At 37.7% G+C, this 19,403-nt stretch overlaps 1 protein-coding gene across 1 annotated transcript in view; it reads left to right on the top strand.

The window, feature by feature from the left end:
- The window catches only part of KHDRBS2 (KH RNA binding domain containing, signal transduction associated 2), a 731,890-nt gene that overhangs the window by 302,158 nt on the left and 410,329 nt on the right, over window positions 1–19,403 (top strand). Inside the window, exon 4 of the mRNA XM_068558149.1 lies at window positions 17,454–17,600. Coding sequence (XP_068414250.1) covers window positions 17,454–17,600 — 147 coding nt within the window. The remainder of the gene's footprint in view (window positions 1–17,453; window positions 17,601–19,403) is intronic.

Raw genomic sequence — 19,403 nt, 5'->3', positions numbered from 1 at the left:
TTCAAATACTGCAGATAATGAATATCAGGGCTGTTAACTCAAATCTAGATCTCTCTGACTCTAAAACCCTTTTCACTTTTCACTGCTCTCTGCTGCTTCCAACGCCCACCTAAGGAACCTATGAAGAGTAAATGACATAATATGTGTAAAATACGCAGTAGTAGCCTCGTTGTAGATGTTCAGAGATTAAAATGAATAGTTGCCATTTTGAATTTTGAGTTTTCTTAATAATATACTTTAGAAGACACTCTTTTGGAAAGTAACATTTTCTGATACCAAAGTTATGACTGGCAGAATGAGGACGCCTGTGAAGGGAAGTCACGTGACATTTTAAAGCCATGAGAAACCTCACGTGGCATCACATCTAATGTCCTCTGTTGTTTTTGGTTTGGTGAGCTTGTGGAACATTCTCATATCTGTAATTTCTGTACATAAACAGGTCTAAGTTGAGCTGATGTGGTTGAATGAGGTGGGAGAGGTCCAAGGTGGTCCATGAGACCCCAAAGAAACTGGGGCCACAAGAGCAAACTGCTGAGTTTGCAGTTAGGAGTGGAGCCATGACTAGAAGAGCCATTACACTCAACACCTTCTACAACCTGGTCCAAGGTGTTTTCCTGGACCCAGGGCTACAGAAGAGTATGTACAGGAAAGCACTGGATGGTATTTGTTCATAGGATTCTTGAAATATTTTCCGCTATACATAGAGGGTAATACAAAAAAATATCCCAGTCTCTAAGATGGTGGCAGTTGTTGTCTGGACTCCACTTTAAAGGTTGCTAAGGTTGAGTCCTGGGTGGGTGCAAAGAGTTGGAATAGCCTAATAATAACAAATGCAACTGCTAATCACATTATCCAATAAGGTGGCAAGCCACAGGAGGGACTAGATAGGATGGGTCACTGTCAAAAAGGTAGCTTATTCTACCTTGTTCATGAGCAGCACTGAGTTACAAGCTTTTGTTGTTTTACTTATACAGACTGTGTTGGTTCTTATAATCACAGAACAAATACTGGATGTGGTGCAAACTGCAATTGCATAATTATTTGATTACAAAATAAATTATCACTGAATACTCATATATATGATCTATACATTGTTATTCATTTAATGAGACATATTGAATGTAATAATAATTTGGAGACATTTTTCCTAAGCTAAAAAGAAAATCATATTAGTTCATTCCAATCCAAGGTCTCAGGACAGTAAATGGCTGACCATTAAAAAAAAAACCTTAGCATGACAGTAGAGTAAAGATATGGTGCTATGATAGAAGAAAAATGCAGCGTGACTTTCACCCTTGGGTAATTCATTCATCAAGAGTTTATTCAGTATCTTCCACATGTCCTATCTGATATACTTGTATATAAAAAATAATTTTGGGGGATGAGAAAATGATAAAACAGACATGCATAAGGATAAATTATGAAATAGAATGATGATGCTATAATGGATCAAGGGACAAAATATTGTGAAAAAAACATAATGAAGGAATTAATGTAATTACACAAGCAATTTATGATACAGTAAAATCTCTCTTAACCTACATGTTTTTGGTCTGGAAGTTTTTTGATAATGAAAATAAAGGTTAAAGGGAAATTACAAAAAATATTATAAAGTGCAATAACAGTAACGAATACAACAGTTATGAACAACCTTGGGAACAAATACCACTGGATAACAGTCAGGTTATCTTGGACATTATCTTAAATATTTATCTGGGAGTAAATATTTTATAAATCTAGTGAGTCAGTTAAGTGGGTGAGAGTAAAGACTACTTCTCCTGTAATTAGCTATTTAAGAAAAAACAACATGTATATAGCATCACTTACTATGTATACATTAAGATGAACACATAGGTGCTTATAAAATGATGAGTAGAGAACTCAGATCAAGATGGGGGAGTAAGAAGATGCAAAGCTCACCTCCCCCGACAAACACATGAAAGATATATGTACATGTGAAACAATTCTCACTGAAAACTGGCATAAATACTGCTATACAAATAAGGCTGTAAGAAAGATAGATACATAATTGGCTAGGAAGGGAAAAGAAGTAATCAGGTCAGGGCTGGTGCTGCTGGGAGGGGACTCAGAGGAAAATGGAGATAACACGGGTGGACACCTGCCCTGGGGAGTGAATGGTAAGAGCCACAGACTGGGCATCCCAGCCCAGGAGTCTGACACAGGGAAGATAAGTACCTTGGTTGATTGGAGGGCTGGTGGGACTAAGGATGGCTGAGGGAAGCCTGGACTCTGTTCGCGAGGAGGATGGGAATGGTTGCTTGCTCCCAGGGCAGGGCAGAGAGGGCAAATCAAAACCTTGAATCATGACTGCCCTGGTGTGCACCCCAGGATGAGCCAAGTGAACACTCCAGCACTGTTTGCTTCACATTACAGCTCCACACTGGAACAAGGCTGCCATGACTGAGGTTAAGCTTGGCCATGAGATGCTGTAGCAGATCAAACCCTAAGCAGCATCTGAGCAGGGAGGGGCCAACCATTACTGAAGATTGCACACATGGTGCATCAGAGGCAGATAAGAGCTCTGGTGGTCAGACCACCACACCTTGTGCTCCCGCCTTTGCCAAATACCCACACCAGTGCCTCTTGCTTCAGCACCATTCCCCTCTGGGCTGAGGGTACTGATGCTGGGAAGGGGAAGAGCAAACACTTAAAGGGAACTGAACTGGCCTGGACTTGACCCTCAGGGTTTCTGCTCCAGTAGCTTGGGATATGACCATGCCCACAATAGGGCAAAGATAGCCACTAAGCAGAGGGGAAGTCTCAGTTCACACCTGGCTCTGGCCCTAGCCCTTCCATCTCCAGGCCCACCTCCTACCAAGGTCATAGCTGCCAGCACTACCCAAGGAAAGACGTGACTTGTATTCATGTCAAACCCAGCTCTCCTAACAAAGTCACTGGGCACAAACAAGACTGTATAGGGACACTCCCACTTAAGGACACCCCTTCAAGACCACAATAGGTAACTGTTTCACCTGAATTCATAGAGATAGAGAAAGATAAACAAAATGAGAAGACAGAGGAATTTGTCTCAATTGAAAGGGCAAGAGAAAACCCCTGAAAAATAACTAAAGAAACAGAAATAAAAGATTTATCTTTTATTAAGATAAAGAGTTCAAAGTATTAGTAATAAGAATAATAACTGAATTAAAGAAAAGAATAGATAAACACAGCGAGAATTTTAACAGGGAACTAGAACATATAAAAAAGAACAAGTCAGAACTGAAGAATATAATAACTGAAATGAAAAACACAGTAGAAGGCATGAATAGCAGACTAGGTGACACAGAAGAATGCATAAGTGATCTGGAATATAAAATAATGGAAATCACCCAATCAGAACAGTAAAAGACAAATTTTTAAAAATGAAAAAAATTTAAAGGATCTTTGAGATAATAAAATGTGTACCAGCATTTGCATCATGTGAGTCCCAGAAAAAGAAGAGAGAAGGGGTTCGAAAATGTGTTTAATGAAATTATGGCTGAAAACTTCCAAAGCCTAAAGGAGACAGATATCCAGGTACAGGAAGCACAGAGAGTCCCAAACAAGATGAACCCAAACAGATCCACACCAAGACATAGGGTGGCTCATTGGATAAAAAAAAAAAAACAACATAATCCATTTACATGCTTCTTACAAGAGGCTCATTTCAGATTTAAAGACACATACTGACTGAAAGTGAGGGAGTTTACATGAAAGATATTCCATGAAAAAGGAAACAATAAGAAAGTGGAGGTAGCAATACTCATACCAGACAAAATAGACTTTAAAACAAAGTCTATACAAAATACAAAGACGGTCATTATATTTAGAATGATGAAGGGATCAATACAGGAAAAGGGTATTATACTCATTAACACATATGCACTCAATACAGGAGCACCTAAATATATAAAGCAATCATTAACAGACATAAAGTGAGAAATTGACAACAATGCAATAATAGTAGGGGACTTTATCACCCCACTTATATTGATGTACAGATCATCTAGACATAAAATCAATAAGGCAACACTGGTGTTAAATAACACAACAAACCAGTTGGACTTAATAGATACCTATAGGACATTCCATCCAAAAACAGCAGAATATACATTCTTTTCAAGTGCACGTGGAACACTCTCCAGTATAGATCACATGCTAGGCCAAAAAGTGAGTCTCAACAAATTTAAGAAGATAGAAATTATATAAAGCCTTTTTTTTTTTTTACCACAATGGTATGAAATTAAAGATCAATTATTGGAAGAAAAATGGGAAAAGCACAAACACAAAGAGACTAAACAACATGCTACTAAAAACCAGTGGGTCAATGAAGAAATTAAAGCGATAATCAGAAAATACATGGAGACAAATGCAAATGGAAACACAACTTTCCAAAATCTATGGGATACAACAAAGGCAGTTCTAAGAGGGACATTCATAGAGATACAGGCTTACCTCAAGAAACAAGAAAAATCTGAAATAAACAACCTAAACTTCCTTAAAGGGATTAGTAAAAGAACAACAAAAAAAGTCCCAAATCAGCAGAAGGAAAGAAAAAATAAAGATCAGAGAGGAAATCATTAAAATAGAGACTAAAAAACAATTTAAAAAATCAGTGAAACCAAGAGCTGTTTCTTTGAAAAGATAAACAATTTATAAACCTCTAGCCAGTCTCACCAAGAAGAAGAGAGAGGACTCAAATAAACAAAATATGAAACAGGAGAAATAACAACTGATATCATAGAGATACCAAAAAAAAATCATAAGAGAATACTGCAAACAGTTATATGCCAACAAATTGGACAACCTAGAAGAAATGGACACATTTCTAGACACATACGACCTTCCAAGACTGAATCAGGAAGAAATAATAGACAATCTGAACAGAACAGTCACTTAGTAGTGAAATCGATTTTGTAATAAAAAAAATTCCAGCAAACAAAAGCCCAGGACTGATGGCTTCACAGGGGAATTCTACCAAACATATAAATAAGAGCTAATATCTATCTTTCTCAAACTATTCCAAAAAACTGAAGAAGATGGAGCACTCCCAAATTCATTCTACAAGGCCACCATTACCCTGATACCAAAACCAGATACACTACAAAAATTAAAGAAAATTACAAGCCAGTATCTCTGATGAATATAGAAGCAAAAATCCTCAACAAAATGTTAGCAACCCAACTCCAACACTATATAAAAAGGATCATACACCATAATCATGTGGGATTTATTCCAGGGATACAAGGATGGTTCATTATTTACAAATCAATCAGTGTGATACACCACATTAACGAAAGGAAGGATAAAAATCACATCATCTCAGTAGACAAGAAAAAAGCATTTGACAAAATTCAACATCCAATCATGAAAAAATCTGTAATCAAAGTTGGTGTAGAGTGAACATATCTCAACATAATAAAAACCATTTTTAACAAACCCATAGCTAACATCACACTCAATGGTGAAAAGCTGAAAACTTTCCTCTAAAATCAGGCACAAGACAAGACAAGGAACAAGTGATGAGAGTGGCCCACTCTCACCACTTGTATTTAACATAGCATTGGAATTCTAGTCACAGCAGTCAGACAAGAAAAAGAAATAAGAGGCATTCAGATTGGAAGGGAAGAAGTAAAAATGTCACTATTTGCAGATGACATGATGCTATATATAGAAAACTCTAAAGTCTCCACCAAAAATCTATTAGATCTAATAAACGAATTCACTAAGGTTGCAGGATAAAATATACATGTCTGTTGCTTTTTTGTACACTAAAAATGAACTTTCAGAAAGAGAAATTAAGGAAATAGTCCGATTTACAGTCACAGTATAAAGAATAAAATACCCGAGAATATACTTAATGAAAAAAGTGAAATACCTATACTCTGAAAATTATAAAATATTGATGAAGGAATTTGAAAATAATACAAAGAAATGTAAAGATACCACATCTTCTTGGATCGGAAGAATTAATATTGTTGAAATGTCCATACTACCCAAAGCAATCTACAGATTTAATGAAATCCCTATCAAAATACCCATGGCATTTTTCACAGATCTAGAACAAATAATCCTAAAATTTATATGGAACCATAAAACCAAATTGCCATAGCAAACTTGAGAAAAAAGAACAGGCTAGAGGTATTATGTTTCCTGACTTCAGACTATGCCATGAAGCTATAGTAATCAAAACAACATAGTACTGGCACAAAACCAGACACAGAGCAATGGAACAGAATAGAGAGCCCAGGACTAAACCCATGCACTTATGATCTAGTAATCTACAACAAAAGAGGCAAGAATATACAATGGAGAAAGGACAGCCTCTTCAATAAGTGATGCCCAGAAAACTGGACAGCTTCATACATAAAATTGAAATTAGGACAATTCCTCGCACCATATACAAAAATAAACTCAAAATGGACTAAAAACCTAAATATAATATCAGAACCCATAAAACTCCCAGAAGAGAACATAGGCAGAACACTCTTTGACATAAATTGTAGCAATAGTTTTTGGATCTGTCTCCTAAGGCAAAAGAAATAAAAGCAAAATGAAACAAATGGGACCTAATCAAACTTAAAACTTTTGTACAGCAAAGGAACCCACTGTCAATTGAAAAGACAATCTACTGAATGGGAGAAAATATTTGCAAATGATATGATGGATAAGGGGTTAATATCCAAAATTTATAACCAGTTCACACAACTCAATATAAAAAAAAAAAAAAAACCCAAAGAACTCAATTAAAAATGGCAGAAGATCTGAATAGACACTTTTCCAAAGAAGATATACAGATGGCCTATAGGCACATGAAAAAATGCTCAATATCACCAATCATCAGAGAAATTCAAATCAAAACCACCATGAGATATCACTTCACACCTGTCAGAATGGCTATCATCAAAAAGTCAACAAAAAATGAATGTTGGTGAAGATGACAAAGTAGAACCCTTGTACACTGTTGGTATGACTATAAATTGGTGCAACCACTATGGAAAACAGTATGAAGTTTCCTCAGAAAGTTAAAAATAAAACTACCATATGATTCAGCAATTCCACTCCTGGGTATATATCAAAAGAAAATGGAAACACTAATTAGAAAAGATACATGTACCCCAGTGTTCATAGCAGCATTATTTACAATAGCCAAGACATGGAAGCAACCTAAGTGTCATCAACAGATGAATGGATAAAGAAGATGTGGTATATATAATGGAATATTACATGGCCATAAAAATAATGAAACTGCCTTTTGCAACACTGTGGATGACCCTAGAGAGTACCATGCTTAATGGAATAAGTCAGGCAGAGAAAGCCAAATACTCATATCACTTATATGTGGAACCTAAAAAATGAAACACATGAATGTAGATACGAATGTACATAACAAAACAGAAACATACAGATATAGAGAATAAACTAGTGGCTACAGTTGGGGGAAGGGACAGGGGCAGGGGTGAGATAAGGGTATGGGATAAAGAGACACAAACTACTATGTATAAAATAAATAAGCAATAAGGATATATTGTACACAACAGGGAAATATAACTATTATTTTGTAATAACTTTAAATGGAGTATAACCTATAAAAATATTAAATCACTATATTGTACACCTGAAAATATAATATTTTCAATCAACTATACTTCAATTAAAGAAATGGTGAGTAGGACATCAACTCACTTACTTAGGTGTTCTCTCTGCTGTTGGTGTTGGTGACTTTCAGGAGACTATGGAAGGACAAAACAAAATCTGGAGTAGCACAAAGGAGGAATACATGGTCTACATCAAATTATGAACAATTTATAGCATATTCTAAAAAAATTACCCAAAGCAGGTGACTGTTCTTCTTAATTTGACAAAATGTAAACATTTTCTTTCACTAAAATCCCACTTTAAACAGCACTCTATTTGTGTGTGTGTTTATGTGATTTTAAAGGGTCATTCCAAGTAACAAATAATGATCACCACTGAGACTTCTAAGGATAGTAGGGCCAAATAACTGTCGTCCCCTTTATTTCACTGAGCTCCATAATGAGCTGGACGTATAAGCTTGGGAATTAGCACTCAGTAACTAAATTACTCTGTTTAATAGAGGTGAAAATAACTTGAAATTCCCTAGGAAATTCCAGGTCGGAGGACAGAGTAATAACAAAAATTAGAGACAGAAGAGAAAAAATTAAAATTGTGTAATGAAGCAGGGAAGGGCTTGGGGAGAAGAGAAGGAGGATTTTTTTTTGAGCTGTCTGTAATGAGATTATCATAACAATGATACAATGTGACCTCTTTGCTTTCTGCCCCTCTGATATTTTAAATGAAGTCAGTGTCACCCATAAATGATTTTTAGAGTGGATCTTATAGGATGTTTTAAGAAATTTTGAGTTTTATGTTAAAATTTGCAGTTGGCAAATCCAGGAACCAAATGGCTTCACCAAAGTGCAAGAGTACATCTAATCCTGTGTCCTATTTTGGGGAATTTGTCTTGAATCATCTGAACTAAGATAAACTACCTAGTTGTGAGCTGACTTGAGTGTCTACCCCAGAATAGAATTCGGGGTGGCGGGTCCTAACCATCCTGCCCTTGCTGTTGGGCAAACTGTTCAAGAAAATAGAAAATGACCCATCCTGAAGCACATCTGTTTTAGGGATACAACATCAATATCCATGCGAAATTGTGTAAACTAATCTGAGCTCAACCTTCAAATTTTAGATGAATGCCTTCTTTGGAAATGGCAGTTACAGACACAGAGTTAGGGAGTTACAGACACAGTTAGTGATGTGAGATCACTAGCATTTTTAGGTAAGCTCTTCATAAAATAGGAGGTGAGTGAGAACCTTGAAAATAATAGTTTCGCCCAGCACTAATGACACACAGTTACCAAGGAAGCAGAATCTTTGGGGGAGGGAAAGGAAATTCACGGCATATGTGCTTGGTGGATCAAGACCTGTAAACTGGGGCTTCCCTGGTGACGCAGTGGTTGAGAATCTGCCTTCCAATGCAGGGGCCACGGGTTCGAGCCCTGGTCTGGGAAGATCCCACGTGCCATGGAGCAGCTGGGCCCGTGAGCCACAATTACTGAGCCTGAGCGTCTGGAGCCTGTGCTCTGCAGCAAGAGAGGTGGCGATAGTGAGTGGCCCGCACACCGCGATGAAGAGTGGCCCCCGCTTGCCACAACTAGAGAAAGCCCTCGCACAGAAACGAAGACCCAACACAGCCATAAGTAAATAAATAAACAAATACTTAAAAAAAAAAAAAAAAAGAAAAAGACCTGTAACCTGCTCTAGGGCACAGTGCAGGGCACAGTGCTACATAGGACTGGATACCAGGAAAGTGTAGTGTCTTCTAGAAACTAGAGATATCCATGGTATATGGATGTATAAAATGTTTACTTACACTTAAGTACCTGTACAGGCAATACACCTATACTGATTAAGAACTTGACCTTCGTTATGAGATTAACTGGATCCTATTCTCTGATTAATAGTCTGTATAACTCTGGATAAGTTTCTCTCTCTGTGCCATAGTCCCCTCATCAGTAAAATGAGGGGAACAATATTATCTAGCATATAATTATGCAGATAAAATTAGATAATCCATGGAAAGTACTCTGCGTACCTATAACCTAAGAAGTAATACCAAAATTATGACTTCTATTCCATTACTGGTATTGTTTTAAAAAGTGACTTGAAGAAAATATACTAAAAATGCTAACAGTATATCTTGAATTGTATGATTGTTGAGTAAAAAAATACATTTGTAATTGTTGAGATTTTTTTCAAAGTTTTCTTCATTGAACATGCTATTTTGAATTAAGAGGAAATTTCCCTAGCTGTCAAATTATTTCCAAGTCAGAAATATTCTTTTGTAGAAGACAAAATACAAATGATAATTCCTAAGAGAAAATTTCCTTTAAAATCCTTTTAACAATTAAATACATGAATGCAATTCAAATTAGACTCTCTTTAGTGCCGTGCTATTCTCTAAAAAATAAGTGATAAAAACTGATATGTTTTGCTTATAGTTTACCTTAAGGTTAGCGTGGGTTAGAGTACTTGGGGATATGTAACACCAGATTTGTTATTCCCTAATGACCCTGTGTAAACAATTTCTAATGTTTAGCAACTAATAATTTTACTTAAAATAATTAGCTTGTGATTCCTTTGTAATAGCTAAACATCACGAATTATCCTCTGAAGGTCAGTGGCTAAAGTAAATGCCCTCAGTGGAATACATATGCCTTATACATGGAAGACTAAATAAAATCGACTGAGTGTCCAGTCTTTTAAAATGGAATTTTGAATCACGTCAAGTAGATTCACATTCTGGTGTGTGCATCTTACATTCTTTTGATTTATTCTCTCTTCCCTTTTCCATGTCTTTATTAGATGGAGATCCAATGTTCCTAGTGTTAAATTTGGAATGATTCATTTCAGTTTACACCTAAGATTTTTCTAGCATTTCTAAATTCTTAATCTTTTTCTTTACTCTTCTTGCTATTGTGTGCCTGTTCTAACTAGTGTAAGCTTCCAGGGCACATGATCTTTGTTACGAAACATGCAAGATATGATGGGGCAGAAACATGAAAACACTACCACTCAGTTCATAATTGACTTACTAAGTAATGCGTTTATTACAAAGATAAACATTTTTCCAATAATATATTTGGAACTCTTGTTCAAGAATTACCTCAAGAGACTGTATTAAATTACTATAAATATACTTACTGGTGTCCAGGCCCTTGTGCTTTTCAGGATGGCTGTGATGTCTGCTTATATTCAAATGCAACTTGGAGCTTTATATTATAAATCCAACCAGGGTGTAAAGTATTGTTTTTGAAAATAAAATCTGAACATTCTGGCAGACACTGGCTAGCTATTCATCAAAATTAGATATAATAATCAAGTGTCATTTTAACTCGCCCTGAATGAGGACTGAATGACAAAGACAGCTCGTAATCAAGCAATATCCATTCTCACTGTTTTCTGTCATAAACAAAGCCCTCTCATTTTCGGTGGCCTCATGGCTGCTCGGTCTGAATCCACATACAGAGCCTCCATTGCATCCAGGGCCACCATGTGACCATGCTCTTGCCAAAGACACGTCAGCAGAGTTGATATATGAAGCCTCTGGTACATGTCCTTGAAAGGAAACTTTTTGGTGTCCACACTTTCTTTTTTCCACGGAGTGGAATCCAGAAGTTGTGATAGACAGCCTCCTTCATCAACACATATGAGAGGAACATCTTAGGGGCTGGAGAAGGGTGCGGAGAAAGACCACCTGCTCCTCCAGACACCTGTAGCCACAGACTCTTACGTTAAAGAGAAATAACTCTTCTTCTTGTTTGAGCCACATTTATTTTGGTCCCTGTTGAAAAAGACAAACATTATTTTATTTTATTTATTTATTTATTTTTCTTTTTTAAAAAAATATTTATTTATTGTTAGTTAGTTGCACCGGGTCTTAGTTGCAGCACGTGGGCTCCTTAGTTGTGGCAGGTGGGCTCCTTAGTTGCAGCTCCAGGGCTCCTTTAGTTGCAGCTCACCAGCTCCTTTGTTGAGGCACGTGGGCTCCTTAGTTGTGGCATGCAAACTCTTAGTTGCGGCATGCATGTGGGATCTAGTTCCCTGACCAGGGATTGAACCCGGGCCCCCTGCATTGGGGGCATGGAGTCTTATCCACTGTGCCACCAAGGAAGTCCCTCTCTTTCTTTTTTACAGGATATTTTTACTGGGTATAGAATTCTTGGTTGACATTTTTTTCATTCAGCACTTTGAAATGTGAATCCACTGCCTTCTGACCTCCACGGTATCTGATGGGAAATCAGCTGTTAATCTTATTGAGTATCACTTGTATGTGATGAGTCACTTTTCTCTTGATGCTTTCAAGTTTCTTTTTTTTTTTTTTTTGACAGTTTCAATGTGATATGCCTAGGTGTGAATCTCCCTGCATTTATCCCACTTGGAGTTTGTTGTGCTTCTTGGATGTGTAGATTAATGTTTTTCAGTAAATTTGGGTAGGTTTGGGCCATTATTTCTTCATATATTCCTTCTGCTATTTTCTCTCTCCTCTCACTCTTCCCATTATGCATATGTGGGTACACTTGGTGTCCCACATGTCTCTAAGGCTCTGTTCAATTTTCTACATCCTTTTTTCTTTCTATTCCTCACACTGAATAATTTCAACTGACCTATCTTGAAGTTTGCTGATCCTTTCTCTGCTTGTTCAAATCTGTTATAGAGACCCTCTAGTGAAATTTTCATTTTCATTGTGGTACTTCATCATTTCTAATTGGTTCTTTTGTTAAATAATTTCTTCTCTTTGATATTCTGTATTTGGTGAAGCAGTCTTATGCCCTCCTTTAGTTCTTTAGATACAGCTTCCTGAAAGTCTTTGAACATATTTAAAATAGTGGATTTAAATCTTTATGTAGTAAATTCAATGTCTCGGCTTCTTCAGGGACAGTTTCTACTGCTTTTTCTTGTGTATGGGTCAGATTTTCTACTTTATTTGCATGTCTCTAAATTTTTATTGAAAAAACAGACATGTTAGATAATACTGATATACCATGGCAACTCTAGAAATCAGATCCTCTCTCCTCCCCAGGGTTTGTTATTGCTGCTTGTTGCTATTGTTTGTCTAATTATTTTTCAGAGTTACTAAACCTGTACTAATTAGTTTCTGAACCAACTCTGTAAAGTTTATATTCTTTGTTGTGTATAGCCACTGAAACCTTTACTTGGTTAGCTTAGTGATTAGCTAATGACTGGACAAGGATCTCCTTAAATATCTAGAACTAATAAATCTCTTAGTATTTACTGAGGAGCTGTGTGTGTGTGTGTGTGTGTGTGTGTGTGTGTGTTGGGGCATACCTTAAACACTCAGCCAGGAGGTTTACAACTCTCCCTTAACCTTCACTTCCTGCCTGCACTGAGCCTGAAGTAAGCCAGAAGTGAGAGCTTAGGACATTCTCATGTCTTTCTTTCTTTCTTTTCTTTTCTTTTTTTAATAAATTTATTTTATTTATTTATTTATTTTTGGCTGTGTTGGGTCTTCATTGCTGTGCACAGGCTTTCTCTAGTTGCAGCGAGTGGGAGCTACTCTTTGTTGTGGTGCGCGGGCTTCTCATTGAGGTGGCTTCTCTTTGTTGCTGAGCACAGGCTCCAGGGTGCACGGACACAGTAGCTGTGGCTCGCAGGCTCCAGAGTGCAGCCTCAGTAGTTGGGGCGCATGGGCTTAGTTGCTCCGCGGCATGTGGGATCTTCCCAGACCAGGGCTTGAACCCGTGTCCCCTGCCCTGGCAGGTGGATTTTTTTTTTAATTATTTTATTTTATTTTATTTTATTTTTGGCTGCGTTGGGTCTTCATTGCTGTATGTGGGCTTTTCTCTGGTTGTGGCGAGAGGGGGCTACTCTTCATTGTAGTGCACAGGCTTCTCATTGTGGTGGCTTTTCTTGTTGGGAGCACGGGCTCTAGGCATGTGGGCTTCAGTAGTGGTGGCACACGGGCTCAGTAGTTGTGGCTCCTGGGCTCTAGAGTGCAGGCTCAGTAGTTGTGGCACACGGGCTTTGTTGCTCTGCGGCGTGTGGGATCTTCCTGGATCAGGGCTCAAACCTGTGTCTCCTGCATTGGCAGGTGGATTCTTAACCACTGTGCTGCCAGGGAAGCCCTGACAGGTGGATTCTTAACCACTGTGCCACCAGGGAAGCCCTGACAGGTGCATTCTTAACCACTGCGCCACCAGGGAAGTCCCTCAGGTCTTTCTTAAGTATGTGTACTACCCTACACATTTGTGGCCTTCAAGATTCCTAATAATGTGTCAGAGCTTGTCAAAGCCCCTAGGGACATCTCATTCCTCAGCTTTTCCTTTTAAGCTTTTGGGTTAGTACTGTTGTTTGCCCAAGTGTTATCTATCACTTCAGACAGACAAAACATTTGCCTGTAATTGTTTTTGACAAATAACTCTGGTGAGAGACTTTTAGCACTGGGTGACCTCCAGGTCAAGACAAACCTATGGGGTGGACTGTTTTAGGAAACCACCAGACAGGTTAAATAATGACAATTCTTTGGGCATGAGGCTTTGAAAGAACTCCAGCTTTGTTCTGCTCCCTCCAGTATTAGGAGTATGGGCTATTTTTCAAGGCTACTGCTAAGCTGGAGAGGAAATGGTGGGGCTAGGACAAGCTAAAATACCATAGGATTCATTATTTTTACCACGATTCAGCTCTTTTTCTTGAATAAATGCTCTTCTGATTGCTGCACACCTTTGGTTACTTTCCAGAGTTCTGAGAAATCTTATTCTAACCATTTTGGCCAGTTTTAGGGTTGCTTTTATGGAGGGGATATTTTCAAATGCACTTACTCCACTATTTTTGCTGATGTCACTCTGGATGCCAGGGCTGTTTTTGTAAATGAGTTTTGCTGGAATACAGCCATGCTCATTCATTTATACTGTCTTTAGTTGCTTTCATGATAATGGCAGAGATGAGTAGTTGTGACAGAAACCAGATGGCCCACAAAGCCTAAAATATTTACTTTTTGGTCTTTTCAGAAAAACCTGTGGCTGAGATGAACTTGTTGTAGTTCTCATAGACCAGGGTCTGCATGTCGCTGTCTAGAGCCCGGATCTGCCACACCATGTCCGTCTCACTGTCCATCAGCTGGGCCAGTGGGCACTCTCTTCGCAGCTTGTCCAGATACACTTCCGGGTCGAAGTGCACCCCATTGAGATCTGTAGGGTCCAAGGGGTCCGGCCCCGCAGGGCGCCCCGCCGCCTCTACCTCCGAGAGGCCGTAATAAAGCTTCAGCATCCCGTGCACCTTCTGCCGACGCTCCGGAGCCTCCGCTTCGGGCCGATATGAGGAGTCCCCAGGTCCAGAGCCCGGGCCACGTCCCGCGGCTGCCACCGCCATGGCTCCAAGTGCAGCCCGCAGGCGTGAGCACAAACATTATTTTAAAATACTACTTGAGAAATTGGAAATAATATTTATTACCATTATTATATTAAATTCATATGGCATTTTTTAGTATACAAAATATTCTTCAATTTTATCAAAACTCACAAAATTCTTTGAGGTACATACTATTATCTTAACTTCACATATGAAGAAACTAAAGCTTGGGAAATTTTGCTTTGTCAGAAGTCATCCCCAGGAGCAAGGGCAAATATAGCACCTTTGAAGTTATGAGTCTGGTTTTGAAAATAACCAGCAGTAGCTCATGGGAGGTTCCGCTGTGGTAACTTTGGTTCTCTGAAGTCTTTATCAGAGCTGTCACCTACTGCACTGAGTCCTGGCTCCAGTCCTGACTCACTCTTGACCTTAAAGAAGTTGATTAATCTCTGAAGACTTCAGTTTCCTCATACGCTTATATAAAGTTTGATTGGGGGGGGGGGTGGATATTGGGAAAAAGGAAAATGTGTTTTTAAATAGAAAGCTGCATTTTTCATGAACAACAGCCTATTGGTTCTACTGCAAAGATATCTCATCTGGCTCATTTTGAGAGTCTGAAGTCAAGTGTTATAATTCTGATCTCAATGCCACACCTCCAGTGGCAGACCTTATTAAATTTGGCTGGTAAGTAGCCCTTAATAACCAGCGGAAAACCAGCTGAGGAAGTATTGAGAAGTATCAGAATTGGACATTAAGAGAAACCTTTTTAATAAAAGTAAAAACTCTAGTTAGATAGAGAATGTATGCCTAGGAAAGTAAGAGTGTATTCCCGGGCTGACAAGTATTGCTGTGAGAGAGATTTGAGTAGGTGAGGGAGGCACAGCAAAACAAGCAGGCCTTTCCATCTCTTTATGGATCCTCCATGTGTTGAAATGATGGACATTTCTAATCAGATAAACACTTTAACATGGGTCATAGAGTTAACTCATATGAAATAGATAGCAAATTTGCTTTTGTTTATCCAGTTTAGGTGTATTCATGTTACACTTCCAATTTCATCCACACATAAAACTAAAAATTACTTTAAAAATTTTTATCCTTTGAAATTTAGTGAAACAATTGCTAGTTTGGGAGGAGGAGAGTCAAGAAAGGTAAAATATAATTAATATTATTTATATTAATTTTTAACTGAATTTTGCTTCCTTGAAATCCAAATGCAAATCTTGTTGCAAAATGAGCTGGGTTTGAACCCCAACTTTGCTGAGGTTACTTAAAGTCTTTTAAACTCAATTTCCTAATCTGAATTATGTGAATACTGTTCAAGGTTATTGTGAGATTGGAGATGTGTGTAAAACACCTAACACACGTGAGCAAAGTACATGGATCAGACGCTGATCTGCTCAGCATATGAACTGAATTAATCAGGCCTCAGTAATGACTTGGGTGCAGTACTAACAAAAAATCTGAGGGTATGTAACTCACGCAGAATCAAGGCCAACATAATGCTTAACAGCCATCCCTTTAATATACTCCTCTATACTGACCAAAGTGAGGCAGCCAAGATAGCGAAGTGGTGGGTAGGAGCCGGATGATGACCTATGCCCGTGGGCACGAGGCTGGGAGAGAAGCCTTGGTTTTGCTCACTTTCATGGGGAATGAGTAACCTTTTCACCACTTCTCAAAAAGTATCTAGAAAATCCTGGTTCTCTTAAAGAGCAGTGGTCATCTTAGTTTTATTATCTGCAAATGATTACTTGTCAGGCACAAAAACAATCCTTTCCTTCCAGTGGAGTCCACTGAGAAGTTAATGGCATTTCTGGCACTTCTTTTCAGGGATTTAGCATTTTTATTTAGCTGATTAAAATGTGGTGTAGATGATAATCATGCCAGATTTTTTTTTAACATCTTTATTGGAGTATAATTGCTTTACAATGCTGTGTTAGTTTCTGCTGTATAACAAAGTGGATCAGCTATACATATACTTATATCCCCATATCCCCACCTCTAGGTTGTCACAAACCACTGAGCTGATCTCCCTGTGCTATGCAGTTGCTTCCCACTAGCTATCTATTTTACGTTTGGTAGTGTATATATGTCAATGCTACTCTCTCACTTCGTCCCAGCTTACACTGCCCCCTCCCTGTGTCCTCAAGTCCATTCTCTACATCTGTGTCTTTATGCCTGTCCTGCCCCTATGTTCATCAGAACCTTTTTTTTTTTTTTTTGATTCCATATATATGTGTTAGCATACGGTATTTGTTACAATGGAATATTACTCAGCCATAAAAAGAAACAAAATTGAGTTATTTGTAGTGAGGTGGATGGACCCAGAGTCTGTCATACAGAGTGAAGTAAGTCAGAAAGAGAAAAACAAATGCCAGATGTTTTTTTTAAAGAATCATTCAAACACTCAAAAATGGCTTGTACCAGATTTTTATTTCTCAAAGTGTTTCTACTAAGGGAAAATTTGCTTAGATTATGCCCTCTGTCATCTTCTCAGTAAATGTTAAATCAATGCAAAATGAGTGGATTTGTATTTCTAAAAATAACCTTTTTCACAGGAAGAAGAACTAAGGAAGAGTGGGGAAGCCAAATATGCACACTTGAGTGATGAACTTCATGTATTAATTGAAGTGTTTGCTCCACCTGGGGAAGCTTATTCACGTATGAGTCATGCATTGGAAGAGATCAAAAAATTTCTGGTTCCCGTAAGTGCTTTTCATTTTTACAAAGATGTTTCTCATCAGTTTCTATTAAAAAATGTGCCTTTGATTTTCACTGACTTTTTAGAAAAGAAACATATTGCAGACTAATTATCTGTAGAGTTGATATGAAGGTAAAAATTAAAAAGAATACAAAAGCACTTAGCACAGGACCTGGTGCCACATAATGGTGGTTTGGAAGCAGCATTTGTCTTCAGTACACTGCATGCCATGCACCCATTTGTAGCCATGAAGAATAAGACAGTTAACACATAAACACAAATACGTAACTGAAGATGTATACTTTTCTCTTGTGTCTTATTTACTTGGTAGTTGACATGTATTGTTCATAATTTTTAATTAGTAGAGAATATCTTCAGGTAGAGTGGACGGGGAAAAAGATTAAACATAATATGTGTAACAAGACAACAATAGTGTTTGAAAATATCAAATGTATTTTATGCAATAGTATGTCAGGTGCTGGCTCATTATAAAACATAATGTAAAATAATCAATACTAATAAAACTAGACATTTGTTGACATCACACAAAAATTGGAAAAATAAACTCATTGCACTATATGAGGGAAACAGAACGCTCATATAGAAAGGGAGCAAATTCAGAGTTGCATACTGAATGGAATTCTCTACTGATTTTCTAAGAAATAGAGGAAGGTTAAATGAATGAAGCTTTCCTAAAGGTCGACAATTTAGCATTCCAGGAAGAGGTTATTCGAATAAAAATCTTGGCATCAGCCCTGGAGCTGGGAATAAGATAATTAGAAGAGAATGCTGAGTAAAGTTTTCTGGATTGCCCTGGCAGGAGTCTTCAGTGGACAGAGAAAGAGAGAATAGCTAAGATTAATCTGTGCAATGAAGAAACACTGTACATTTCTAAACTAAGCAATAAACTCAGAGGAAGTGGTGGGTAAGATTCATTGATTGGCAGTGATTTTGAGAATGGGGAAAAAACCCAGAGAATTTCAGAATGGAAAAGCGTCAAAATCTAACCACATAATCTATTTATATGCCCAGTTTTAAAATTTCTGTCGAGACAAGGTTATAGAATAATCCCATACCACTCTGATTATTCCATAACTTTATATGCACACAGAATTTCTGCACAATTTATTATCTGGTACTTATCTGAACACTTCCCTAAATAGATCCCATGTTTCTTAAGAATGAGAATGCTATGTTCTCTCTTCCTTTTGCTTCTGAACTAAATGCCTGGTGCTGTTGGGTAAACCGTTTTACTATGTTTAGCTCAGACCAGACCTCTGGTGATCTAGGTGGTATAGAAAAAGGCTAGGACTGCCTACATTACTAACTCATTTTGTGATTATAGACAAGTCAGTTAAATTCTCAGAACTTTAGCTTATTCATCTTTAAAAAGAAGGTAATAATAATAGACTGACCTCTGTCATAAGTATTGTGAATATTAGATGGGGTAAGGCATATGAAAGGACATAGAAAATTATAAAGCACTATATATATTTTTTATTTTATATATTATATATAAGTAAATTGGTGTTTTAAATCTATCTTATTATTATAGTAGATAAAATCTTGGAATGACTTTTTGAGGTGAAATACGTAAGATGAAATACTATCTCACTACATAGATTTTAGACCTAGGCTGTACGCTAGGTTAACCTTATTTTATTATAAATACCAGTAATACATCTCGCTTACTTCTTAGACCCCTTGATACTTGTAATCATTTCATTTGTATCTTCTCCACTGAAATATATGCTCTATGAGGGCAGGGCTGGCAGTGTCTCTCGTATTCCCATCATTTAGAGTCATA

Source organism: Eschrichtius robustus, chromosome 12 (genome assembly GCF_028021215.1).
Source record: "Eschrichtius robustus isolate mEscRob2 chromosome 12, mEscRob2.pri, whole genome shotgun sequence".
Taxonomy (NCBI): domain Eukaryota; kingdom Metazoa; phylum Chordata; class Mammalia; order Artiodactyla; family Eschrichtiidae; genus Eschrichtius; species Eschrichtius robustus.
This window is presented reverse-complemented; position numbering and strand designations above follow the sequence as displayed.